The following is a 27,273-nucleotide window of genomic DNA, read 5'->3' as shown; positions in this document are numbered from 1 at the left end:
TTATGTGTTAATAAGTTAATACAACATTAAAACTCTAACATGAAATCATTAAGAATGCATGTAGCTTAAAGTATGTAGCCTTTATTGAGACCCTTCTCTTTAGTCAGTTGCTATCCAGCAAGACATGACACATTAGACCAAAGCTTTGGCAACGTCACCACTTATGTCAAACACGGAAGTGGTGGCAAAAACCATGTGCAAAAAATAAACTTTTGTTGGATTCCATTGTTGAAAAATGATTCAGAGGGCTCTAGTTGACTGCTGTGGCTTCAAGATCATCAACAGATCTGACTGGACTGAGGAGATCATTTCAACTCAACTTTGCAGCATAAATTTATAGCGAACATGATTACATGTTTGTTATTTACTCATATCATTATAGTAATTGTATCGCTAAGAATATGTTTGTATTTATGATGGTTTTGTGTCATACTTTCATTTAATCCTCTAATCTGTCAAATCTAACAAATCAGCGGGCTTTCTGCCACCATTTACTATAAAAAAGAGGATTGGTCTATGGACCCTATTCACAGTAGCGCCATGTTTGATTTTTAATGGGAATGGAAACGAGGCTGTGAGGGGTAGTCTTACCATTTCTTCAATGGCATGCATGGTGTAAATCTGTAAAAAGCTCCAATATCCCATCTGATTTTCCACAACTCATGTTGTCTGGAGTTTTTTGTCTACTGAGTGTCCTTGAAAAGATACTTTTTCAATGTTTTGTACACGTACTGCAGTTTAAAGTGTTTTTGGATCGTTCCATCTCATCGAAGAGACTGTACATCTATCCCGCACAGCCTTGTTGTCATTGTCATTAAAAATAGATATCGTAGATTTCAAAGATACCACTGCTGTGAATAAGGTCTAGCATGTGCTGAATAACATTTATATTTTTTTTCTTGGCAGATACCTTTAACAAATACTTTAACAGGTAGTTAAAGGGCAGTTCATTTAAAAATGAAATTTCTGTCATCACTGCTCACCCGAGTCTGTATGAATTTTTCTCTGCCATGGAACAAAAAAGGAGATGTTAAGCAAAACGTTTAGTCTCAGTCACCGTTCACTGTCACTGCATCTTGTTTTTCATTCAATGAAAGTGAATGGTGACTGAAACTCCCTAATATCTCTATTGATATCCACTGAAATAAGAAAGTCATACAGGTTTGCAACATCATGAAGTGATGACAATTTTCATTTTTGAGTGAAATATCTCAAATAAAAACTCAGTTACATTAAAAATGGCCGTTTAAAGTTGACAAAATGTATTGAAAATGTTAACAGATTAAATTATGAAAGAAAAGGAGAGGGAGAGACGCTTTGCTGTTGTTTTCCCCGATTGGTCTGAATAACTTGCAGCATCATGCAGGCTGCTCTGTCTTGTCTGTCCATGCGCTGTCAGTGTCCTCTTTGCTCCGCGACGTTATCACTGCATGAGAAAAGGGACGTGTGGCGTAAGAGCGTGAGAACAGTGTCAATTGCGTTGGCAGCCCTACCTCTAGAGAGATGGAGATGAGAGATATAACAGGTGTAAATCTGCAGCTGAGTAGTTCTGTTAGCTTTACAATTATTGTCAAATGTAGTGTAAAATAAGAAAGTGCAACGATTTGAAAAGCGTCAAAAGACCGCTCCAACCTCGCGCGCTTGCAAATTGTAATGTTGACCGCTTTGTCAATTATAAGTAGGAGCATTGGCATTTGCATTTCGGATTAACGGGTTTATGAAGGTTTATACATGTGTAACATCGTAAGTTCAGTAAAAATGAGCTTCCCTGAACACGCTTGCACTAAACTCAAGCTTCAGCTGCTAAATGCACGAGAGAGAGAGGATTTTGACTCAGATTCTGCTGTTTTTTGCGTGTCCTCTATTCACGCCCCAAAATTTAAGACCTCAGCAAACGAAATGTAAGACTTCTTGTAATTTAAGATATTTAAGACATTTTAAGGCCTTAAATTTAAAAAAAGTAAATTTAAGACTTAAGATTTTTTAAGGACCCGTGGATAACCTGATGATTTCACCTTGAGCCCATTTTTGTGTGCAAGGACACAACAGCCCAAGTTAAAAAAGCCCACCCAAGTTTCATCATATTGCTGTCTGATGATACAGCTCTAGTACTTCCTTCCACGCAAGTGAATGGAACTTTTTAACTTGTTTTATTACTCACCATGCAAGAAACACAGGTCCAATCACTTAGAAAAGTAGCATCACAGTTTTCAACAAGCTTACCTCATGTCTGTAGCACAAACAGTGCAGGACGGTGTATGAGCAATAATAATAGTGATGTTCACCTTAGAAAGCAGCACTCATAAGTTATATATAGGTTATAATAATATATAATCATAATATATAGATTACATATTATGATTTGTAGAACTAAGTAGTATGAATTATTACATTATGACATGTAGTATGATGTAGTATGACACTTCCTCACCTTCCTCTTGATCCAGCTCCTCTGTCATTGAAGAATGCAGACTTGCCTCTGTCAGAACGTCCTCCGAAGCTGGAGTAGGCATCTCTGTTCACCATAGAATTCCAGCCTCCATCTTTGTTCTCATAACTGCCATAACCTACAATTTCATGTTAAAGCTGAAGTATCTAATCTCTGCACCAACAAATGGAATTACAAAAATAAACTGTGTTTTCAAAACAGCTTTCTAAATACGCCCCCCATCTGCCGTTGGTCAAACAAAGAAATAGTCCCACTCCCAACTCAAGCCATTAGACGTGTCGCCCAAAACAAACAGAAGGTTTTCATAGTGCCAAAGAGACACTGGGCTTACAGTTTGAGAAAATTCACCTACAGTATGAATGGCTTACTTACAGTTGTCTCTGCATATTAAGGTTGGATAGGAGAAGTATTTTAACACAGCGAAAGTTACATCAGCTTTAAATTAGATTTGTAAAACAACATCTGCACCTTGCAATCAATCTCTCTAGACTTAAAACTTGGTGCAAGGCTCTCACCTGTATTAAGCATTGGCTGGTTGAAGGAACCACCGTTCCTGTTCCCACGAAAGCCACCACGTCCTCCTCTGTCACTGCGAGGAAGTCCATGACTAAAGTTTGCAGTACCATTCATGCGACCGTCATGGTACCCATTAACGAAACCATTGCTACGACCACCATCCCATCCTGGAGAATCTGTTACAAAAGACAGGGAGGTAGATAAGATCAGGTCATTGGGACCATATAAATTTACAGGTTTCATTAGTGATGGCTGAGTGAGCAGCAGATGGTTGAGTGAACAGCAGATGTGAAAGTCAGTAAGCAATTTGTTCCTACAGCAACACAGAGAACAATTCAAGTCAGTTGAGTCAACCAGAAAAACAGGTTCATGGCACTGCTCAAAAAGATAGAGCACAGAGAGACCAACGTCATATTTGAGCAAAACTGGCCGTCCTGGCATTTAAAAAGCACAAGAAACAGAGCAAACTCATTTTGGAATCCTGGTGACTCACTCAGCTATCTCTTGCCGAGGAATTTCCAGTTTAAAGAATAAACAGCGCACACACTCCACAAGCTCATACCATGTGACCTTTCACAGAACAATGTACCTCCCATTATATGGGGTGGTGAACACTAGGGCTGGGCAATATATCTGAAAAATAAATCTTGAATTTTTTTGCTTTTTAATCATAGGAATTTTAGTATTAGTAGCAAAAGCAGATGTTTAATGCCAGTAAAAAAGAAAAGTAAAATCTAGTTAAAATTATTCAAGGCATGTTGGACACTGTTACTAAATTATATTTAATCAGTTTAATTTCTATGCACCAATATAACAATGCATGAAAATGAACAGCACTATGTGAAAATTTTAATCTTTTAAAATCAGAGTTTTGAATCAATTCGTTGAAACGGACAGCATGAATCTCTTCATTGAAATGAATCAAACTTATCAACTGTGTTTTTGGTACTCAAGTTAAAATCAGAGACACAACTAAAAAATCTGTCGGTGATGCTTTATAATAAGGTTGCATTTGAAATTATATGTTAATTTCAATATATACTATTACATTTTTTAAATTTAAAGCTATATGCATTAGTAGTTTGTGCATTATGAACACTGATAAATTACCATCAACAATGATTCATAAATGCTGTAAAAATATATTGTCCATTGTTAATTCATGATATCTAATGTATGTAATTCTGAAGAAGTTGGGACAGTATGAAAAATGCTATTAAAAACAAAAAGGAGTGATTTGTAAATTATATTCACCCTTTGCTATATTGAAAGCACTACTACACATTATAATGATGTTTTTTCTTGTGAATTTCATTGTTTTTTTAAAAACAGTCATTTCAAATCAGATGATTACAACACGCTCCAAAAAAGTTGGGACAGTCGAGTGTTTACCACTTTGAAACATCACCATTTCTTCTAATAACACTTAAGCATTTGGGACCTGATGCTAATAACAGCTTGGATGGCCCTTTTCCTCTTTGGCCCAGATAACACGATGGCTTTGTTTTTCAAAAACTTTTTGAAATGTGGACTCTTCAGACCAAAAAACAGTTCCATTGTTCTACAGAAGTCAGCAGCTCTTCTGGACAGTGTTGATGTAGGGCTTCTGCTTTGCACAGTAACTTGCATCCGTGGATGCAGCTGCGAATGGTGTTGACTAACAAAGGTTTACTAAAGTAATCCCAAGCCCATGTTCATGATATCCATTACAGATGGATGGTGTTTTTTTAAGACAGTGATGTCTGAGGGAGAGATCATGCGCATTCAGAAGTGGTTTTCATCTTGCCCTTTAAGCACCGAGATTTGACCAGATTCCTTGACTCTTTTAACTACTGTGCACTGTAGAGGGTGAAATGCCCAAAATCCTTCCAATTTGTCTATGGGGAACATCGTCAAATAAAAAAACAATTAAATTCACAAGGTAAAACATAATGTGTAGCTGTAGTGCTTTCATTATAGCAAAGGGTGAATATAATTTACAAATCACTCCTTTGTTTTTATTAGCATTTTTCATACTATCCCAACTTTTTCAGAATTGGGGTTGTATTTACTAATGTTAACAAATACAACCTTGTTGTTAAGTGTTACTCATCTGTCTTAATGCTCTCATATTTACGAGTCACAATACAAGGAAGGGTTGCCAAATAAAATTAAATAAAGTTATTCATGGTCAAATAAAAAGCACATTACAATTATTACGATATTCACGATTATGCTTAAAGGGATGGTTCACCCAAAAAATGAAAATTCTCTCATCATTTACTTACCCTCATGACATCCCAGATGTGTATGATTTTCTTCTCCAGAACACAAATTAAGATTTTTAGAAGAATATCAGCTCTCAGCTCTGTAGGTCCACACAATGAAAGTGAATGGTTACCAGATCTTAGAAAGTCCAAAAAGGACATTAAGTCAGCATAAACGTAACCCATATGACTCCAGTGGTTAAATACATATACACTGAAGTGATATGATAGGTGTGGGTGAGAAACAGATCAATATTTTAATTCTATTTTACTGTTTATCTACATTTTCACTTTCACTTCCACATTCTGGTGTGGAAGGGACTTTTACTTTCACATTTAGCTACCTACTGGTTGGGGCTGGTCAAAGGTAGAGATTTATAGTTAAAGGACTTGCATATTGATCTGTTTCTCACCCACATCAATCAAATCACTTCTGAAGACATGGATTTAACCAATGGAGTCATATGGATCATTTTTATGCTGCCTTTTATGTCCTTTTTGGACCTTCAGAGATCTGGTCACCATTCACTTGCATTGTGAAGACCAACAGAGCGGAGATATTCTTTAAAATAATCATATCCTGCTAACAAAATCATTGTGTAAATATCCTGAATATGCAATATATCACCCACCCCTACTGAACACACACACAAAAAGCCCTGAAGCATATCTGGATGAATTGCTGCATGTATGATTGGTAATTTACTGGCCAGAAACCATTAAAACAGGCCAAGCATTCCACTGTTTGATGCTCAAATTTACCACAGCGATCAGCCCAGCTGATAACACTGGCTGTGTCCTCCTTTCCATTGGTGGCTACACTGCTGTCGGTGCATGCTGGTGAGGCTGCATATGACATACACACAGAAATTAGCTGTGGCTGCACTCTTGAAGCAGAATAATGCGCGCGCACACACTTCATTATTTTAGTCTACACAAACAACCCAACCAAACACACAATAACTTGTATTTTAGACTGCCACAGATGTGGTTATACTACAGAACCAAACACCTTTGAGCTTATATCCAAACAGCACAATCGCTGTTGTCCTACTAGCTAATAAGGAAGCAAAGATGCATCTCCAAACATTTGATGAGAAGTGATCAAAACGACTACATTTTCGCAGATCTTTGAAGCAGGCAACAAATTGGCAGCAAACAATCCCTTTAAGAAAAAATAAAATGAATTTAGATCTTGTAATAAATGTACACTGAAACTCACGTCAGAACTGGACATGGCATTTCTTGGCAAGTACAAAAACAACACATTCCACATGGCAGCAGGTAACCAGAGATGTGGTTGCTGTGGTTGGGATCCATATTTAGATTTAAGAAACTCTTTCAATTCAATCAGAATCCTTTGAAGTCTTGAAAAGCACTGCTTACTTTACACTGTTGACAAAGTTGGGGCAGGACCACTGATATATACAGGTGCATCTCAATAAATTAGAATGTTGTGGAAAAGTTCATTTATTTCAGTAATGCAACTCAAATTGTGAAACTTGTGTATTAAATAAATTCAATGCACACAGACTGAAGTAGTTTAAGTCTTTGGTTCTTTTAATTGTGATGATTTTGGCTCACATTTAACAAAAACCCACCAATTCACTATCTCAAAAAATTAGAATATGGTGACATGCCAATCAGCTAATCAACTCAAAACACCTGCAAAGGTTTCCTGAGCCTTCAAAATGGTCTCTCAGTTTGGTTCACTAGGCTACACAATCATGGGGAAGACTGCTGATCTGACAGTTGTCCAGAAGACAATCATTGACACCCTTCACAAGGAGGGTAAGCCACAAACATTCATTGCCAAAGAAGCTGGCTGTTCACAGAGTGCTGTATCCAAGTATGTTAACAAAAAGTTGAGTGGAAGGAAAAAGTGTGGAAGAAAAAGATGCACAACCAACCGAGAGAACCGCAGCCTTATGAGGATTGTCAAGCAAAATCAATTCAAGAATTTGGGTGAACTTCACAAGGAATGGACTGAGGCTGGGGTCAAGGCATCAAGAGCCACCACACACAGACATGTCAAGGAATTTGGCTACAGTTGTCGTATTCCTCTTGTTAAGCCACTCCTGAACCACAGACAATGTCAGAGGCGTCTTACCTGGGCTAAGGAGAAGAAGAACTGGACTGTTGCCCAGTGGTCCAAAGTCCTCTTTTCAGATGAGAGCAAGTTTTGTATTTCATTTGGAAACCAAGGTCCTAGAGTCTGGAGGAAGGGTGGAGAAGCTCATAGCCCTAGTTGCTTGAAGTCCAGTGTTAAGTTTCCACAGTCTGTGATGATCTGGGGTGCAATGTCATCTGCTGGTGTTGGTCCATTGTGTTTTTTGAAAACCAAAGTCACTGCACCCGTTTACCAAGAAATTTTGGAGCACTTCATGCTTCCTTCTGCTGACCAGCTTTTTAAAGATGCTGATTTCATTTTCCAGCAGGATTTGGCACCTGCCCACAGTGGCCAGCAAACTCACCAGACCTGAACCCCATAGAGAATCTATGGGGTATTGTCAAGAGGAAAATAAGAAACAAGAGACCAAAAAAATGCAGATGAGCTGAAGGCCACTGTCAAAGAAACCTGGGCTTCCATACCACCTCAGCAGTGCCACAAACTGATCACCTCCATGCCACGCCGAATTGAGGCAGTAATTAAAGCAAAAAGGAGCCCCTACCAAGTATTGAGTACATATAGAGTAAATGAACATACTTTCCAGAAGGCCAACAATTCACTAAAAATGTTTTTTTATTGGTCTTATGATGTATTCTAATTTTTTGAGATAGTGAATTGGTGGGTTTTTGTTAAATGTGAGCCAAAATCATCACAATTAAAAGAACCAAAGACTTAAACTACTTCAGTCTGTGTGCATTGAATTTATTTAATACACGAGTTTCACAATTTGAGTTGAATTACTGAAATAAATGAACTTTTCCACGACATTCTAATTTATTGAGATGCACCTGTAATATAGAACTGGATTGCTGGGAATGTGATGAAATAAAAGCTGAAATAAATAATTCTCTCTACTATTATTCTGACATTTCACATTCTTAAAATAAAGTAGTGATCCTAACTGACCTAAGAAAGGGAATGTTTTCTACAATTAAATGTCAGGAATTGTGAAAAACTGAGTTTAAATGTATTTGGCTAAGGTGTATGTAAGCTTCTGACTTCAACTGTATACAGTTTTCCTACCTTTGGTGATCGCTGTGCTGCATTGATAGGATGAACACCGGGGCAGGTGAATGCTCTGACATCGCGATCCGCGTATATCTCCTCCCTCGTAACGAATATTATCCAGAACAAGCAAATTAACATTAAACACGACTGTCACTGGAGAGTGAAATGCAACCGCTGTATCCGGAGATCAGAGACGGTGAAACGGGGGCTTTTTCACCTGTCAGTCATTAATGCTCTATGATATTTCGGGCATAAATGGCCGCTCGAACACATCAGGATCAGAATTAGCTTTATTGCCAAGTATGCTTACACGTACAAGGAATTTGTCTTGGTGACAGAAGCTTCCAGCACACAAACAATACAGCAACAAGACAGAGATGATACTAAAATAAATAAATAAATAAATAGAATAGAATAGAAAATATAAGTATATATAGAAATGCACAATAAGATATATTATATATGCAATATACAAATCTGTTATATACAGATGCAAGGGAATGTATGGCAGAAGAGGCAGTTTACCATTGCATCAGCAATCCAATTCTATATACATCTCAGTGGGCGGGACTTGTTGAACGGCTTGTGCCATTTTTTTAAATAGCCAATAAGTGCAGTCATACAGACACACACATTCCTCTGTCCACCATGCTGCTGTTAGAGAGTGAAACTGTACAGAAACTGCGAGATCTTAACCTAATTTGGCCGCTTTTCCACCGACTTGAAATCCGAACAGAATTTTGTTTTTTTTTACAAACAAAAACAGCACATCGTGGGCTTCATTAATGACGAGGCAGGAGCTGTTGTGCAAGTCATGAAGATGAATCAGAAACAAGCAAATAAAACATTACAACATATCAATGTTTTGAATCACACTATGCTAACTAGAAAGAGCAAAGAAAACTTACTTGTGATGTACATCCCAAGAAACCTCTGAAAAACAGCTGCATTAAACAAACTCTAGACACTTTCATCAGGTCTAACTCCCGCGTGTTCCCATCAGAAGTGATAGTCCCTATGCCCTATTCCCATCAAATAAAATTACCCTCGAGTAAAGACACTGACTACTACACCTGGAGTCACAAGTTCGAATCCAGGGCATGCTGAGTGACTCCAGCCAGGTCTCCTAAGCAACCAAATTGGTCCGGTTGCTAGGGAGGGTAGAGTCACATGGGGTAACTTCCTCGTGGTCGCTATAATGTGGTTCTCGCTCTCGGTGGGGCGCATGGCGAGTTGTGTGTGGACACCGTGGAGAACAGCATGAGCCTTCACATGCGCTATGTCTCCACGGTAACGTGCTCAACAAGCCACTTGATAAGATGCGCGGATTGAAGGAGGTCTCAGATGCGGAGGCAACGGAGATTCGTCCTCCGCCGCCCGGATTGAGGCGAGTCACTACACCACCATGAGGATTTACAGCGCATTGGGAACTGGCCATTCCAAATTGAGGAGAAAAGGGGAGAAAATATATAAATAAAAAAGAAATTAAAAAAAGTACGATAACCCTCCACTCTGAGGGCTTCAGGGGGCTGAAAGGTGGTAACAGTCAGTCACAACTCACTTTTACAGTGATTATTATTAGACATTCTGTTTGGAAAGACCCCACAACATGGACTGTGCTCTCTTTAAAGTGCCCTGCAAAGAAATCATCAGTGCAGGTGAGAACACAGCCATGTGCGGTGAGATTAATGGGGCGGGTGCCTTCTCATTCTAGAACACATTTTATTGGACAAAGTTTCTCTTGTACAGTTTGATGTCATGACTGTGTCTTTCAAGGGACTCTGTCTCTTCATTGGAAGAGAGAGACTGCAGAATTTAAATGCTTATATCTTCTGAAAATGAATTGTGTCTACCTTTAGAAGTACAATGGAATATAGTTGACCCTAAAGCTAACAGATATGGACAAAAAGCAGCAAAGCTTTCATTTTGATTTCACAGTGTCTTAAAAATGGCTGGAAAAAAAGAATACCAATAATGTTTTTGTAAAAAAATGTACTGTAGCAAGTATTCTGCTGTGCAAAGATAGTGCAGAAGCTACACATTTTGTCAAAATGGAGTTGACAAAAATCGGGAATCTTAGAGGATGATCTGTCCTGTGACAGAATGGTTTGGCTCAACTATGCTCAGACTAAGAGCAAACAGAAATTAAAAATAGCAGTAACAACAAAATCCAAATTTTTCTCAATTTAAATGGCTCTGCCATTCAATCAAAATTGTTGTTGATCTTGGGCTAATCTGAGAGAATAAATTATGAGTCTCTACATATAGCTAAGCAGAGTAGTTTCTTTGTTTTGAAGTAGTGATGTTAACATTGTGCGTTACATAGCATTTAAGAAAAATGCCCACACATTTAGTCGTGCCATTGATGTGTGACATTAGAACTCATCTGAAGCAAAGTCTACGAACTTCAGCCCTACCTCCACAAGGGTCTAGGTACAATGCAGTGACATCAAACAGGGATGAGAACAGTACACAGGAGTGTTGCAAAAATCACATGCATGGAGATATACCACATCCGTCTGACCAGCCACCAGTGTAGGTATGATAAAATAAAAGCTCCTGGGATGGATATCTCTGGGAACCTAAGCAGAGGCACAGGGCACTTACAAGAAAACCCATTTCTTCACAGACGGAGGAACGCAAGAGCAGTGCAGGCTTGTTTTAATAATTACTGGTCCTAAAGTCATTCCATCCAGTTGGACAGTTATGCCTGTGTCTGTGGTTTCCCTCAGGAAGAGGATACTGTCTTGGAGAAACTTAGGGAAGAGTTTCATGTGGTCAAAAGATGCCTAAACATTTCCTAGCATTCAAAGGAGTGTGTGCGCTATCACATATGAGCCTCATTATTTTTGTTTACATTCACATAGTCAACAAAAAAAGTAGAAAAGAGAAGAATGCGAGCAACCACAGCTGCTGGATTATCATGGGAAGCAGTCCAACAAAGCGATCAAAGCTTCAGAGACTCCAAGTCAAGTATTACTCCTTCAGTTTCAAAAAGTGAGGTTCGCTCACCATTCTGAGTGCTGACTTTAAATGGCTGGCTCAATAGATGCAGACCCAAATTACTGGCTCTGAAAGCATGGAATTAAACTTTCATGCATCTTGGAAGCAAAGCACCTTCAGCAGAACCTGACAAAGACTTACAGCTCTGTAATGGTGCCACTGAATAACTGTTCTGTCTACCAAAGGAATAAGCATTTCCTGCTGTGAAAAAAAAAAACAAGAATGAAGACAACGTGTAGAAAGATTATAAGCAATGATTTTTCCAAGAGGTCCTAGGAATCATTCTTTAAGATCATGAAATGGTGTCATTTTTAACACCAAAATCTGGTTCTCCTTACATAAATTTAATTTGTCTCAAATTAATGTAAAAAACCAATATAATATTATATATATATATATATATATATAAAACATACTATTATGAAAAGTCTCATTCAACTAGATGTTGGAAAAGACCAAATTCCAATTTTTTTTTTAAAGTGTCTTTGTTTGTAAACTAACATTTTCATAAGGCACAGTGATTGTGAATTGTAGAAGTCAAAGAAAATACAATAAAATGGTTATCCAATCAAATTTGAAACCTAACTCATGACTCAAATACATGCCAAACTTGCACCCATCCATATTAGAGTTCATTGAGGATGGAATGTTTGATTTGTTTAAAGTCAAATCAAACATTTTGAGCTTTGGCCATGGTAATGGGCTGGATATGTCAGTATTCATTTAAATACTGTGTGTATGGATTATTAAAGTAAACCAGTATAGCATACCATTTTTTGATGCGTCTTTGTTTCTCAAATGAGGAGGAATGTAACGCCCTGAAGAAAAGAAACATTGATTAAAGAAATATATACATATCATAATTTTGCTCGGCACACTGCATAAGGTGCACTTAAATTTACACTTAACGCAAACAATTCTAGAAATTGTGTTGCAACCACAAAAAAAAAAAAAAAAAAAAACAGAGACCAAATAGATGATGTCTATTTGCAATATGTGAGAAGCTCTGAATAAAGGCATGAGATAAAAATACACTTACGGCCAGAGCCTGCACCATGTCCATCAGCTGAGTTCAAGTCTAAGACAGCAAGCTGAAAAACAGCATGGTGGGTCAAAGTAGAGTAATACATGGTATACTCCAGCATGCATACCACCCAATGTAAATACAGAAAACAGCACGAAGCACGTGAGTTTACTGTTCCAGTTTCCGTGATATGCTTTAGATCGCCACAGAAAATAATTCCACCTTGTCCCTCAGTTTGCAAAAACCAAAATCATGTTTACAGTAATACTCTTACAATGGAAGCCTTTGCGGCAATATATTGCACTGGAATAAACATTAAATTACACATGTTTCAAAAGTATAGCTACAAGCAGGGCCATAACTAGTAGGGTGAATGATGGTAACAAATCTGAAGGCCCAAAGGTACAGGGAGCCCCACAAAAATTCTAAACTGTATTTTTTTAAAGGAAAGGAGCCCAGATTACCTTGCTATGGCCCTGGCTACAAGATCACATTATCCCATCGGAGTCTGTTTATTTTTTTATTTATTTATTTATTTTTTTAAATGCCTAAAAACAATGTCTGTATAAAGTTTAATCCAATTTTATAACTCCTGTCATGAGGAGGAACTCTGGCAATGTTTACATCAGGTTTACACATGGAGCAAACTCCACCCACAGGAATAAAGTCCCATAATTATTAATGTATTACTGTACACGATTTGTTAAAATAAAAAAATAAAAATATTTTTACAAACTGAGGGATGAGCCGACGTTATATTTTTTTATGGAAATCTACAGAATATACCTTAACTTGTACTGAACCAGAGACTGAACTCAGATCATTCCTTTAAACAAATGTAAATGTTTCAAATTCCAAAGCTCCTTACAAAACAAATATTTGGCAAGAAGGTCCTAGTCGAATCTACAGCCTATTTATGTTGAAGATACAAAAGACACTTTGCATAGATATTTGGATCAAATATATCTAGACATTTACAAGTGAGTAATTAAACGTATAACTTTATACCTGATGTGTTCCATGCTAAAATGCATCAATCTTTAACTCTGTTGCATGGTAAAACAGGCCTCATTCACGGTCAGACTCACTCTCTAGAGAAAATGTCCGACATCTCGGTGGCTTGCGTTTAAAAATTGCGATTTTAAAGATCAACCGTCTATGTTTAATCTGACAAGACACTGTATTTGGTGTTATAATTATTAAAAAACCTCAATGTTATCGTTGATTCTGAGGTGTCGGTTGCCGAAATGCAGAAAGATAAAAACTTATGATAATAATAATTAAAACAAGACTTTGACAGGAAAAGGACTTCATACCCAATCTGTAGGTCAAAGTCATTTCCCATGTCAACATTTGTTCAATTTTACATCTGTAATGGATTGAAAGGCTCAGTCATATAACACGAGGACCAGCGACAGTGTCTCAAAACCTATGGAGCTGCCTTCTTAGACAGCATTTTTGTGGCATTGTGATGCTAGGAACGCTGGCTAGAAAGACAGCTCACTAGGTTTCGAGACGCAGCCTGCGTGTCAAAGCCAACAGATCAAACCGATTAAAGACCCCTCACACTTAAAACAAATTCAGAGCCTACCTGCTGCTCTAGACCGTGTGAACCGTCAACGACCACATGACTCATAACTAAAGAGAATGAGTAAGGATTACTCCTTTATTTCCGAGAAGCTTTATCTTTGTTGTCTAAAGGATTTCAGCCAAGACTCCTTTTATAACGACGCCACTTGCTGTTTTTAAATCTTGTCGTTATTTGAGGGATTTTTGTGGCAAGACCACTGATGAAAAATATTAAGAAACGAATAACGTAAATATTAAGTACGTTAACCGCTCTCCTGCCTTTTTATTGGCAAACAAAATTCCAAAATGTGAAGCTTCGTTCACGATATTCCTATCTTATGTCCGCTGTGCTGATGGCAGCCCAGTGTATGCGCTAAGTGCGAGCTTCAGTCTAAATGCCATTGAAGGGAGGAAAGACGTCACTGCGTAGGACGTATCGCGAGATACTTCTGGCATGCTGCGTACATGTGCAAAAAGATTGACAACCTGTTATTCAATTTCATATGGAAAAACAAAATACATTTTATAAGGAAATCAGTTATTATGAACTCACATGAAAATGGTGGCCTAAATTTTTTGGAATTCGAAATATTGAATAATACATTTAAAGTTAATTGGCTTAGACAGATTATAAGAAATCGTACTTCCATTTGGATTTTTATCCCCTTCCGCATTATTTCAAATTTAGGTGGATTACATTTTTTCTTTAGTTGTAATTATGATATTTATAAAATACCAGTGAAACTGGCTGAATTTCATCGCCAGGCCTTTATTTCATGGTCCATGACATACAATTTCTCACCTCATAGATATTATATGTGGAATAATAAGGACATCTTATATAAACATAAGCCTCTTTTTATTAGATATTGGTCTGATAATGGCATTATATTGGTGGATCAATTATTTAATTTAAATGGCCTTTTTTTCACTTATGAGATTTTGGCTCACTGCAATAGGGTTGCCACCCGTCCCGTATTTACAGATAAAATGATTTGTCCCGTGTAAGCTGGTCAGATGGCGTCACGGTGAAATCGTTCCAGATCGCCAATTTAACATTGATTTAAGTTGGAAAATTTGCCTACGGTGGGTAAGGGACCGTCTGAAAAGTCCACACATTGTGTTAAAACGTGCTAATACTGTGGAGGGTGTGGTAAGGGACCGTCTGAAAATGGTGTCCACAAATGGTGGTAAAACTGTGGAGTGTTTTCTATATAAATGTTCAATAAGATCAAATAATGTATGAATACAATCATCAAGATAAGTACAGGTGAAGGAAAAAAATAAACAAATAAAATAAATAAAAATTATAAAAAAAATAAAAAATATATGTATAAGCCATCCAACATGTATACATAAATAAGATAAAAAAAGACAAATAATCGAAAAAATTAAAATAAATATATTTTTTAACATATAAATGATGTAATTTATTTATGTCATGGGTCAGGAAAGTTCTCATTTTAGCATATAAGAAAGGATATACAATTTTTATTAATAATGCATATTAACTCAACATATTTATTGCTAAAACTGTTTAGACAACAGTCAAGATTTAATCTGCATCATTGGTCTTTGCCCAATATAGTAAATTCATATATAGGGAAATGTTTTTTTTTTTTTTTTCCCATCTAAAAATAGATCCATAAAAGCTCAATTCCAAAGAGATGTTGTGACTAGATCATGTGTGTTCACATTGGAATCATTTTACAGATACTATTATTTGGAAAAAGGCTTGGCTCATACCTAATCAGTTTCTAATTGCAAACAAAGCTATGGAAGTATCATTTAAACTCATACATAGGATTTACCCAGTAAAATGTTTTCTTGTCAAATTTAAAGATAATATTAATATAAGCTGTGCTTTTTGTGACAGCTGCACTGAAAATGTGATTCGTTTATTTTGGCACTGTCCATTTGTAAAGGATTTTTGGCAAAATGTATGTGATATTATTGTCAAATGTATTGATGCTCAGTTCGTTTTATTATGGAAACATGTATTGTTTGGTCTTCTAGAGAAACAAAAAGACAAAGATAGTCATGTATATATTATAAATCTTTTTCTTTTATTGGCAAAATTTCATATTCACAAATGTAAATTTTCTTCTAAAAAACCCTGTTTTATAGCTTTCAGAAAGGAAACATTATATTGATTCAATCCGTTATTCCTTAAAACAAAGGCAATCAAAACTGTTAAAATTTGTAACCTCCTTAACATTTTATGTAAACTCAGCAAAAAAAGAAACATCCTTTTTTCAGGACACTGTATTTTAAAGATAATTTTGTAAAAATCCAAATAACTTTACAGATCTTTATTGTAAAGGGTTTAAACAATGTTTTCCATGCTTGTTAAATGAACCATAAACAATTAATGAACATGAACCTGTGGAATGGTCGTTAAGACACTAACAGCTTACAGATGGTAGGCAATTAAGGTCACAGTTATAAAAACTTAGGACACTAAAGAGACCTTTCTACTGACTCTGGAAAACACCAAAAGAAAGATGCCCAGAGTCCCTGCTCATCTGCGTGAACATGCCTTAGGCATGCTGCATGGAGGAATGAGGACTGCAGATGTGGCCAGGGCAATACATTGCAATGTCTGTACTGTGAGACACCTAAGACAGCGCTACAGGGAGACAGGAAGGACAGATGATCGTCCTCGCAGTGGCAGACAATGTGTAACAACACATGCACAGGATCGGTACATCCGAATATCACACCTGCAGGACAGGTACAGGGTGGCAACAGCAACTGCCTGAGTTACACCAGGAATGCACAATCCCTCCATCAGTACTCAGACTGTCCACAATAGGCTGAGAGAGGCTGGACTGAGAGCTTGTAGGCCTGTTGTAAGGCAGGTCCTTACCAGACATCACCAGCAACAATGTCGCCTATGGGCACAAACCCACCTTCACTGGACCAGACAGGACTGGCAAAAAAGCTCTTCACTGACGAGTCACGGTTTTGTCTCATCAGGGGTGATGGTCGAACTCGTGTTTACCGTCGAAGGAATGAGCCTCACACCGAGGCCTGTCCTCTGGAGCGGGATCGATTTGGAGGTGGAGGGTCCGTTATGGTCTGGGGCGGTGTGTCACAGCATCATCGGACTGAGCTTGTTGTCATTGCAGGTAGTCTCAACGCTGTGCGTTACAGGGAAGACATCCTCCTCCCTCATGTGGTACCCTTCCTGCAGGCTCATCCTGACATCACCCTCCAGCATGACAATGCCACCAGCCATACTGCTCGTTTTGTGTGTGATTTCCTGCAAGACTGGAATGTCAGTGTTTTGCCATGGCCAGCGAAGAGCCCGGATCTCAATCCCATTGAGCACGTCTGGGACCTGTTGGATCGGAGGGTGAGGGCTAGCGCCATTCCCCCCAGAAATGTCCTGGAACTTACAAGTGCCTTGGTGGAAGAGTGGGGAAACATCTCACAGCAAGAACTGGCAAATCTGGTGCAATCCATGAGGAGGAGATGCACTGCAATACTTAATGCAGCTGGTGGCCACACCAGATATTGACCGTTACATTTGATTTCTGTTAGTCACATCTCTGTGAAATTTGTTCAGTTTATGTCTTCGTTGTTGAATCTTCTTATGTTCATACACATATTTACACATGTTAAGTTTGCTGAAAATAAAAGCAGTTGAAAGTGAGAGGACGTTTCTTTTCTTTTTTTTTTTTTTTTTTTTTTTTTTTTTGCTGAGTTTGGTATTAAGCTCCCCCTAGTGTTTAAATTATGTATTTGTATTATTTTTGGTTAAAGATGAATGTTTGTTTAAAAAGTGGATTTAATAATAAAAAAAAAACTCCTGGCATGCTGTGTAAAAGTTTTATTTAATTTGTATTAGTGCCTAACTGATGTATCGGCGTATATTTTACAGATATGAAAACTTTTTTTCAGAACATATAATGCAGAAAACAATGCTTTAGAACTGGTGTCATAACGTAGTTTGTCCAGCAGAGCACGCTCCAACTCCATTGTTTACAGAGCTGAACTGATGGTGACTCTGCAGACAGTGCGGAGTTCAGCGATGTCATCACGGTAAGTTGTTAACTAGTCTGATAAATACATACTGGAAACATAATAAACAATGATCCCATCATTTTCCCTTTTCAATATAACATTAACCTTGTCCCTGACAACCATGTCACTCATGTTGCTGTTAGCAGCTATAGTTTGTCAGTGCAGTCAGTAATGTAGCAGATTGAAAGGTAAACATCAGAGCATAATTTTGCAGCTCATCAGACAATGGTGTGGTGGTGGATTGTGTCTATTGAGTGTTGATTTCACGCTACGCTGTTACCTAGTTGGTGAGACACAATGCTGGAATCTAAAATAAACAATGTCCATCTTATACTCTCCGTGACAACGAGCTTATAGCTAACTAGCTAACCACATAGCTACTTCCATTGTTGTCAGCTGAGTGGAAGCTAATGTGTAAACATGTATTTACCAAACTGTTTTGTTCAGGATTCACAGTTTGGTACCCCCGTCAACCAAACAAATCCAGTCGTGTCATTTATAAAATATAATATTTAGAAGTCTGGTTTTCCACCATTGAAAGTTTCCCCTGAACTTGTACAGCAGAATGCGGTGTAACACGGCTGCCGCTGTTTATCTCGACTCGGCAGTATTAATATATGGCTGTGTCTCGTTTGGAAGGCTGCGTCCTCCGGAGGTCGCATTTGTCGGCCACATACATCATCGAGGCTGTCTCGTTTCAGAAAAGTGAGTAGGACACTTCGAATGCAACCTTCATTCACGGGAATTCGGAGGATGCATGAGGTGTATCCTTCGTGGACACTCACAACCCACAATTCTTTGCTTCAACGGAAAACGGATAAAAAATAACGCCAATTTGACCGTAAATATGATGTTCAAACGCAAGTAATGTTAATTCCCAAGTTGAAGTACCTCAGTAGATGAGTGCAGAGTATATAATATGTATAATTATATTAATATATAATTAAAATAATAATTTATTAGACTAAAAGTACACCTGTAAAATCTATTTTCTTTTCTCTTTACATCTTTATAACTCTCCTAAAATCTACCTCATACATTCCCTTCCAAAGGGACTTTGTTCCCTTCTCACTCAAAGTGCTCCCGCTTGTTAAAGAGTGGCGTGCTGTCATAGCAACCATGTTCCGTTCCGTTTCCATTTGTCCTACGAAGGCCATCTCGTTTAAACGAGGCTTGTTTAAAGTAGGACACTCCGTATACTGCAGCCTTCAAAGGACGCGTCCTACCTAGCAAGCAGCCTTCGAAACAAGATACAGCTAGTGAGCATTTGACTGATATTAAACAGTAATACTGATGTTTATTTAACTATTTGTTTTATTTTTATTTATTCTTTATTTTAATGGTCAGCATTTGACTGATACTAAACAAACAGTACTGATGTTTATTTAGCTATTTATTTTTTCTTTATTTTAATGGTCAGCAACTGACTGATACTAAACATACAGTACTGATGTTTATTTAGCTATTTATTTTATTTTTATTTATTCTTTATTTAAATGGTCAGCAGTTGAGTTTTACTAAACATACAGTACTGATGTTTATTAAGCTATTTATTGTATTTTTATTTATTCTTTATTTTCTCAGTGTTCATTTCTAGAATTTGTTATCCTTTAATAAAAATATTTGTTCAAGAAAGCAGCCTTCTGAGTACCTTTGCATAGTCATATCAGTGCAAAATCGGTGAAAAATCCACATAGAAAAGGTCTGCTTTCATTCCAGCTTAATAATGTAATATATCGGCCACCATATCGGTAATCGGCTAATTTTCCCTCTCTAAAATTGGCATCGTATCGGTCTCAAAAATCCCATATCGGTCGGGCTCTACTTTTTATGCTCAAAAAATTACAAAATAAATTAGATAATGGTAAAATAATAATAATAAAACAGACAAAAATAAGGCCATATTACACAAAAATCTTAAAATTACTATGCAGTTCCAGTTTTAATGGCTTTCTTGTTAGTACTATTCTTAATAGGATCCATATAATTTCCAACTTGAGAGAAACGAGGCTTCTGGTTGTTAAATTTGCATCCATGTATGTGAAATTATACTAACATAATTATAAGAATTTACGAAATCTACACCCTTGGGTGTACCTAATAAAGTGGTCGGTGAGTGTATACAGAATATGGTTATGTACAGTTAGATAACAAAACTGTTCAATATTTAAAACAAAACAAATAAAACAACATACAAAACATGCAATAGCATAATTAAATGTTTTTTTTTTGTCATTTTGTTTTGGAGTAGCCAGGAGCCTTACCCGATGCTGCCTTATCATGGTTCTAATTACGTCACACTTCCTAAAGGTGTGTACTGTAAACGCATGCTGATTTTTATTAAACATCAAAGAACATCACAAACACCTTAAAAGCAGTTGTATCTCTGCTTAAACAGTGTGAGATAAACTGCTCGACACTTGCAGCTCATCTAATTTCACTTTCTAATACTTAAGTTAATCAGTTTTCATTTCATCAGCCTCTAGAGGGCGGACCGCGGACCGAACACACATCCGGGACCTTGACCCCCTTCAGTTTCTCCGGAAGAAAATCCTCATCCCTCCCTAACGCTTCCTCTTTCCGTCAACGGAGTTAGGTATGAGAAACAATTTTCTGTGTCTCTGTACCATCTGTTTAAAATCACTGTTTTAACTTAAGCATCCACGTCTATTATAAGTCATATAGTGTTCACAAAAGATGTAAGCACATATCTGTGCTGCACAGGGGCCTCTCGATTTTTAAATTGAATGCGATATTTAGCGCTGAAGTGAAGTCTCTGGTCATATTGTGGCTAGTAGTAGACGATCAGTGCGCGCCTCTCCGTTCAACGATATTAAGTCACTTTATCACTGATTGGCCAGTTATTACACTCTTAATAGCGACTAATTCTAACTCTTTGTAGTTAAACGAACTTTTGTGTGTTGTATGTTGCGCTAGACAGTGGAGGGTTCTCGGAGAAATACATGTCATTTAAACAAACACTTTAGTGAATGTTGCATGTCACTGGTGGCGTGAAAAGCATTAATGATTTGTTAATATTGTCATAGAATAATATTTGAGCACATAGTCTGAAACATGATTTAGTTTGATTCATTGAAAATAATGTGGCATTGACAAGTCTTATTTGAAATGTGATTTTTACATTTATGCTAGCATTATAGTGATTGTTGCCTGACACTGTTTATATATATACACAGTTGAAGTCAAAAGTTTACAAACACCTTAGCCAAATACATTTAAACTCAAATACATTCACAATGTCAGAATAACAGAGAGAATGATTTCAGCTTTTATTTCATTCATCACATTCCCAGTGGGTCAGAAGTTATCATACACTTTGTTAGTATAGGGTAGCATTGCCTTTTAAATTGTTTAATGTTAGTCAAGCGTTTTGAGTAGCCTTCCACAAGCTTCTCACAAGTTGCTGGAAAACTGTAATCTGGCTTTTTTTAATGGTCTTTTTGGAGCACTGGCTTCTAACTTGCTGAGCAGCCTTTCAGGTTATGTTGATATAGGACTCGTTTTACTGTGGATATAGATACTTGTCTGCCTGTTTCTTACAGCATCTTCACAGGGTCCTTTGCTGTTGTTCTGGGATTGATTTGCACTTTTTGCACCAAACTACATTCACCTCTAGGAGACAGAATGCATCTCTTTCCTGAGCAGTATGATGGCTGCGTGGTCCCATGGTGTTTATGCTTGCGTATTATTGTTTGTATAGATGAACGTGGTACCTTCAGGCGTTTGGCAATTACTGCCAAGGATGAACCAGACTTGTGGAGGTCCACAATGTTTTTTTTCTGAGGTCTTTACTGATTTATTTTGATTTTCCTATGATGTCAAGCAGAGGCACTGAGTTTGAAGGTAGGCCTTAAAATACATCCACAGGTGCACCTCCAATTCAGTACACCACCTATCAGAAGCTAATTGCCTAAAGGCTTGACATCATTTTCTGGAATTTTTCAAGCTGCTTAGAGGCACAGTTAACTGAGTGTATGTAAACTTCTGACCCACTGGAATTGTGATATAGTCAATTAAAAGTGAAATAATATGTCTGTAAACAATTGTTGGAAAAATTACTCATGTCATGCACAAAGTAGATGTCCTAAACGACTTGCCAAAAATATAGTTGGCTAATATGGAATCTGTGGAGTGGTTAAATAAGTTTTAATGACTTCAACCTAAGTTTATGTAAACTTCTATCTTTAACTGTATATACAGCTCTGGAAAAAATTTAAGAGACCTCTGCAAAATGATCAGTTTCTCTGGATTTACTATTTAAAGGTATGCTTGAGTAAAATTAATTTTTGTTTTTTTTATTCTATAAAGTACTGACAACATTTCTCCCAAATTCCAAATAAAAATATTATTTAGAGCATTTATTTGCAGAAAATGAAAACTGATCCAAAAAAAAAAAAAAAAGGCTTATGTCAAGCCTTTAGGCAATTAGCTTCTGATAGGCTTATTGGAGGTGTACCTGTGGATGTATTTTAAGGCCTACCTTCAAACTCAGTGCCTCTTTGCTTGACATCATGGGAAAATCAAAAGAAATCAGCCTAGACCTCAGAAAAACAAATTGTGGCCATCCACAAGTCTGGTTCATCCTTGGGAGCAATTTCCAAACGCTTGAAGGTACCATGTTCATCTGTACAAACAATAGTACACAAGTATAAACACCATGGGACCATGCAGCCATCGTACCACTCAGGAAGGAGATGCATTCTGTCTCCTGGAGATGAATGTAGTCTGGTGCAAAAAGTGCAAATCAATCCCAGAACAACAGAAAAGGACCTTGTGAAGATGCTGGAGGAAACAGGTAGACAAGTATCTATATCCACAGTAAAAGGAGTCCTATATCGACGTAATCTAAAAGGCTGCTCAGCAAGGAAGAAACCACTGCTCCAAAACTGCCATAAAAAAGCCAGACTTCAGTTTGCAAGTGCACATGGGGACAAAGATCTTACTTTTTGGAGAAATGTCCTCTGGTCTGATGAAACAAAAATTGAACTGTTTGGCCATAATGGCCATTGTTATGTTTGGAGGAAAAAGGGTGAGGCTTGCAAGCCGAAGAACACCATCCCAACCGTGAAGCATGGGGGTGTTAGCATCATGTTGTGGGAGTTCTTTGCTGCAGGAGGGACTGGTGCACTGCACAAAATAGATGGCTTCATGAGGAAGGAAAATTATGTGGATATATTGAAGAAACATCTCAAAACATTAGCCAGGAAGTTAAAGCTCTGTGGCAAATGGGTCTTCCAAATGGACAATGACCCCAAGCATACCTCCAAAGTTGTGGCACAATGGCTTAAGGACAACAAAGTCAAGGTATTTGAGTGGTCATCACAAAGCCCTGATATCAATCCAATATAAAATTTGTGGGCAGAACTGAAAAAGCGTGTGCGAGCAAGGAGGCCTACAAACCTGAGTCAGTTACACCATTTCTGTCTGGAGGAATGGGCCAAAATTCCATCAACTTTTTGTGAGAAGCTTGTGGAAGACTACTCAAAACGTTTGACCCAAGTTAAACAATTTAAAGGCAATGCTACCAAATATTAACAGTGTATGTAAACTTCTGACCCACTGGGAATGTGGTGAAAGAAATAAAAGCTGAAATAAATAATTCTCTGTACTGTTATTCTGACATTTCGCATTCTTAAAGTAGTGATTCTAACTGACCTAAGACAGGGAATGTTTCCTATGATTAAATGTCAGGAATTGTGAAAAACTGAGTTTAAATGTATTTGGCTATGGTGTATGTAAACTTTTTACTTCAACTGTGTGTGTGTGTGTGTGTGTGTGTGTGTATATATATATATATATATATATATATATATATATATATATATATTATATATTATAGTTTTGATTCAAAGTAAATACTGTGACATGTTATCTTATTGGATATCTGTGATTTATTTTTTATTTTTTTCTTTTCTTATTTGTGTAGGCCGCAATGGGACGTGTGATCAGGGGACAGAGAAAAGGTGCAGGGTCCGTCTTCAAAGCCCATGTCAAGCACAGAAAAGGTGCTGCTAAACTCCGTCATATTGACTTTGCCGAGCGCCATGGCTACATCAAGGGAATCGTGAAGGTAAAGTCGTGAATATGTGAAATAAGATAATCAAATATTAAAACTCTTGCATGCTTGTGGTTTGGAGGTTGATAGAAGGAAAATATAAATCTGCCTTCTCATTCAGGACATTATTCACGACCCAGGCCGTGGGGCCCCCCTGGCTAAGGTAGTGTTCCGTGACCCGTACAGGTTCAAGAAAAGGACAGAGTTGTTCATTGCAGCTGAGGGCATCCACACTGGACAGTTCATCTACTGTGGCAAAAAAGGTAAAGACAGCTAGTGATAAGCATGTTTATTTGTTTTGGAGGCCATTGAAAGTCCCTCCATACAAATATGCAGACTTGCATGAACATGTTGATTGAAAGCTCTTTGATTGGACTGTTATAGCCCAGCTGAACATCGGCAATGTGCTCCCCGTCGGCACCATGCCTGAGGGTACCATTGTCTGCTGTCTTGAGGAGAAGCCTGGAGACAGGGGCAAGCTCGCTCGTGCATCCGGAAACTATGCCACAGTCATCTCCCACAACCCTGAGACCAAGAAGTCCAGAGTCAAGCTCCCATCTGGATCCAAAAAGGTCATCTCCTCTGCAAACAGAGCTGTTGTTGGTAAGCAGCCATTTGGATTTTGCTTTTTGGTTGATATGTTAATCTATTGATGTGATAATATGTTCCACACATTGCATTGCTATAGATCAGAGCCTTGATTGACATCTGTCTTATTGGGCTTGTGTTTTAGCAATTATTGAAAGAGAGGGTAGTCTTCTTGTGATGCTTGCCATTAAATCCCTCCACTGGAGTGTTTGTGTGATGTCTATAATTTAAGAGTTTATTTGTAATTGAGTTTTGTTGTAATACTTCACAGATGTTTGTGTATAAAATTCCCACTGTAATGCATGTGATTCCATGAATTCCTCAAATACGTGTGAATTGTCTAGAGTATGATGTATTAAACTTAAGTTTACTGTCATACCGAAAGGTGTTGTTGCTGGTGGTGGTCGTATTGACAAACCTATCCTGAAGGCAGGACGTGCATACCACAAGTATAAGGCCAAGAGAAACTGCTGGCCTCGTGTCCGTGGTGTGGCTATGAATGTAAGTAAAGTTTTATTTTATGTGTTTTTGTTAATCAGGTACAAGGTGCACACTTATGCTGGTTTTAAAACACCTTCCATTTCTTTCTCCAGCCTGTTGAGCATCCCTTTGGTGGTGGTAACCATCAGCATATTGGCAAGCCCTCAACAATCAGGAGGGATGCGCCCGCTGGACGCAAGGTCGGCCTCATCGCTGCCCGTCGTACTGGCAGACTGCGTGGAACAAAGACCGTCCAGGACAAAGAAAACTAATCTGTATCTTCATAATAAAATGTGTCCCAACAAATTTCATTTGCCAGTCTTTTTTTTTTTTTTTTTTTTAAGAGACATGTACACTGATCAGCCACAACATTAAAACCACCTGCCTAATATTGTGTAGGTCCCACTCGTATCACCATAACAGCGCCAACCCGCAGCTCATAATAGCATTCTGAGATATTCTTCTCACCACAATTGTACAGAGCGGTTATCTGAGTTATTGTAGACTTTGTCAGTTCGAACCAATCTGGCCATTCTCTGTTGACTTCTCATCAACAAGGTGTTTCTGTCTGCAGAATGTTCCAGATGGGCTGGTTTGAGTATTTCTGTAACTGATGATCTCCTGTGATTTTCACACACAACAGTGTAGAGTTTACTCTGAATGGTACAAATAACATCCAGTGAGGGGCAGTTCTGTTGATGGAAATGTGTTGTTGATGAGAGAGGTCAACAGAGAATGGCCAGACTGGTTCGAACTGACAAAGTCTACGGTAACTCAGATAACCGCTCTGTACAACTGTGGTGAGAAGAATAGAATTTCAGAATGCTATTCTGAGATGTGTGTTGGTGCTGTTTTGGTGGCAAGAGGGGGACCTACTCAATATTAGGCAGATGGTTTTAATTATAATATAATTAATTATAATTTTCTTTATTTATCACACATTATACATTTGCACATATACAGTGAAATTCTTCTTTTTCACATATCCCAGCTAGGCTGGGGTCAGAGTGCAGGGTCAGCCATGATACGGCACACCTGGAGCAGATAGGGTCAAGGGCCCAACAGTGGCATCTTGGCAGTGCTGGGGCTTGAACCCCCGACCTTCTGATCAGTAACTCAGAGCCTTAACCGCTGAGCTACCATACCACGCTGTGCATAATGTTTTTTGCTATGCCTAAAATGGCAAAGTAATGCAGTAATCATGGGTTTTATCTTAAATGAATATGGAGCACTAAAGATTGACCAAACCAAGTAATGCTTCTAGATTTTGCTTTCAAACTGTAAATTGTGTTCTAAAGATTAATTCTTCTGAGAGCCACATTCATGCTTTGGCAGAAGGGCAAAAAGACTGCTAGTGCTGTTTCCTCAACCAATCAAAAGATTTGCGCTCACTAGTTCTCCAAGATTCATTTTATTCACTGCAGGTAGACAGAATTTCATCTGGTCTTGCACAGAATCAGCATGGTTAAAGTGGCAGGTGGCAGATGAACTACAAAACCTACCCACTACACAGGAAATGCATTTTTACACTTACCAAATTTAGAAATGCAGTGCCTCACTTATGTTTATTAATACTTATGTTCACTTATACCATCTGATCTCTGCAAAACTTTATAATTTTGTTCATGTGATTAAAGAATAAACTCTATAGAGAACATAGAAATACAGGTTTATCAAGCAAACAGCATTATATCTGTTACAGCATTTGGTCTAGCTTTATGTTGGGTTTTCTGATTGTTGGATATATTTTTTTTATTCATTCATGTAGGTGTAGTTTGTTTTTAACAGTTCTTCTGAATTCAGTGTCTTAAAAGATCAAAATGGAAACTTAAAATTGTAAAAAAGAAAAAAAGGTTATAGCAGCCCATCATAGTTTAAAGTTGTTCAGCTAATTCCTTACAACTAGAAGAAAACGAATATGCTATATATGTTGACAAATTTTGTGAAAATTAATATTACTAATTACTGTTTCCTGGTGATTTTAAATTTATATTGTCTTAAGTTGTCAATGACATCCTCTTGCACCTTTAAGGTACAAAGCTATTGAAAGAATGTTACACCTGAGGCCTGTACCATGAAGCTGGTTTCGGTGGCTAGCCGAAATAAAAGCTCAAG

General features: G+C 37.8%; 2 protein-coding genes across 8 annotated transcripts in view; one reads left to right on the top strand and one right to left on the bottom strand.

Annotated features, from left to right (window-relative positions):
• ddx3xa (DEAD-box helicase 3 X-linked a) overlaps window positions 1-14,380 on the bottom strand; it is a 28,313-nt gene extending 13,933 nt beyond the window's left edge. For 3 of the 7 annotated variants that reach the window (XM_051710161.1, XM_051710163.1, XM_051710164.1), the window contains exons 1-6: window positions 14,008-14,379; window positions 12,432-12,483; window positions 12,163-12,210; window positions 11,534-11,593; window positions 2,965-3,141; window positions 2,432-2,567 (exon numbers count right to left, since the gene is read on the bottom strand). In XM_051710161.1, coding sequence (XP_051566121.1) covers window positions 2,432-2,567; window positions 2,965-3,141; window positions 11,534-11,593; window positions 12,163-12,210; window positions 12,432-12,483; window positions 14,008-14,052 — 518 coding nt within the window. In that variant the 5' untranslated portion in view covers window positions 14,053-14,379. Of the gene's footprint in view, window positions 1-2,431; window positions 2,568-2,964; window positions 3,142-11,533; window positions 11,594-12,162; window positions 12,211-12,431; window positions 12,484-14,007 lie in introns of all 7 variants that reach the window. The other 4 variants (XM_051710168.1, XM_051710167.1, XM_051710162.1 and 1 more) reach the window with 3 other exon arrangements.
• A 9,558-nt stretch (window positions 14,381-23,938) lies between these two features.
• rpl8 (ribosomal protein L8) lies at window positions 23,939-25,464 on the top strand. Its single transcript, XM_051710891.1, has 5 exons — window positions 23,939-24,105; window positions 24,212-24,353; window positions 24,475-24,693; window positions 25,064-25,179; window positions 25,272-25,464. The coding sequence occupies exons 1-5, from the start codon at window positions 23,968-23,970 to the stop codon at window positions 25,428-25,430; spliced, it is 774 nt and encodes a 257-aa protein (XP_051566851.1). The 5' UTR covers window positions 23,939-23,967; the 3' UTR covers window positions 25,431-25,464.
• The last annotated feature ends 1,809 nt before the right edge of the window (window positions 25,465-27,273 follow it).

This window comes from Myxocyprinus asiaticus, chromosome 11 (assembly GCF_019703515.2).
Source record: "Myxocyprinus asiaticus isolate MX2 ecotype Aquarium Trade chromosome 11, UBuf_Myxa_2, whole genome shotgun sequence".
In the NCBI taxonomy this organism is placed as follows: Eukaryota; Metazoa; Chordata; class Actinopteri; order Cypriniformes; family Catostomidae; genus Myxocyprinus; species Myxocyprinus asiaticus.
This window is presented reverse-complemented; position numbering and strand designations above follow the sequence as displayed.

Excerpts from the sequence above, each read along its gene's own strand:
- rpl8 (XM_051710891.1), top strand. The coding sequence starts at position 23,968 with ATGGGACGTGTGATCAGGGGACAGAGAAAAGGTGCAGGGTCCGTCTTC. Across the intron at positions 24,354-24,474 it reads CATCTACTGTGGCAAAAAAG|CCCAGCTGAACATCGGCAAT; the intron begins GTAAAGACAGCT and ends GGACTGTTATAG. Across the intron at positions 25,180-25,271 it reads TCCGTGGTGTGGCTATGAAT|CCTGTTGAGCATCCCTTTGG; the intron begins GTAAGTAAAGTT and ends TTCTTTCTCCAG.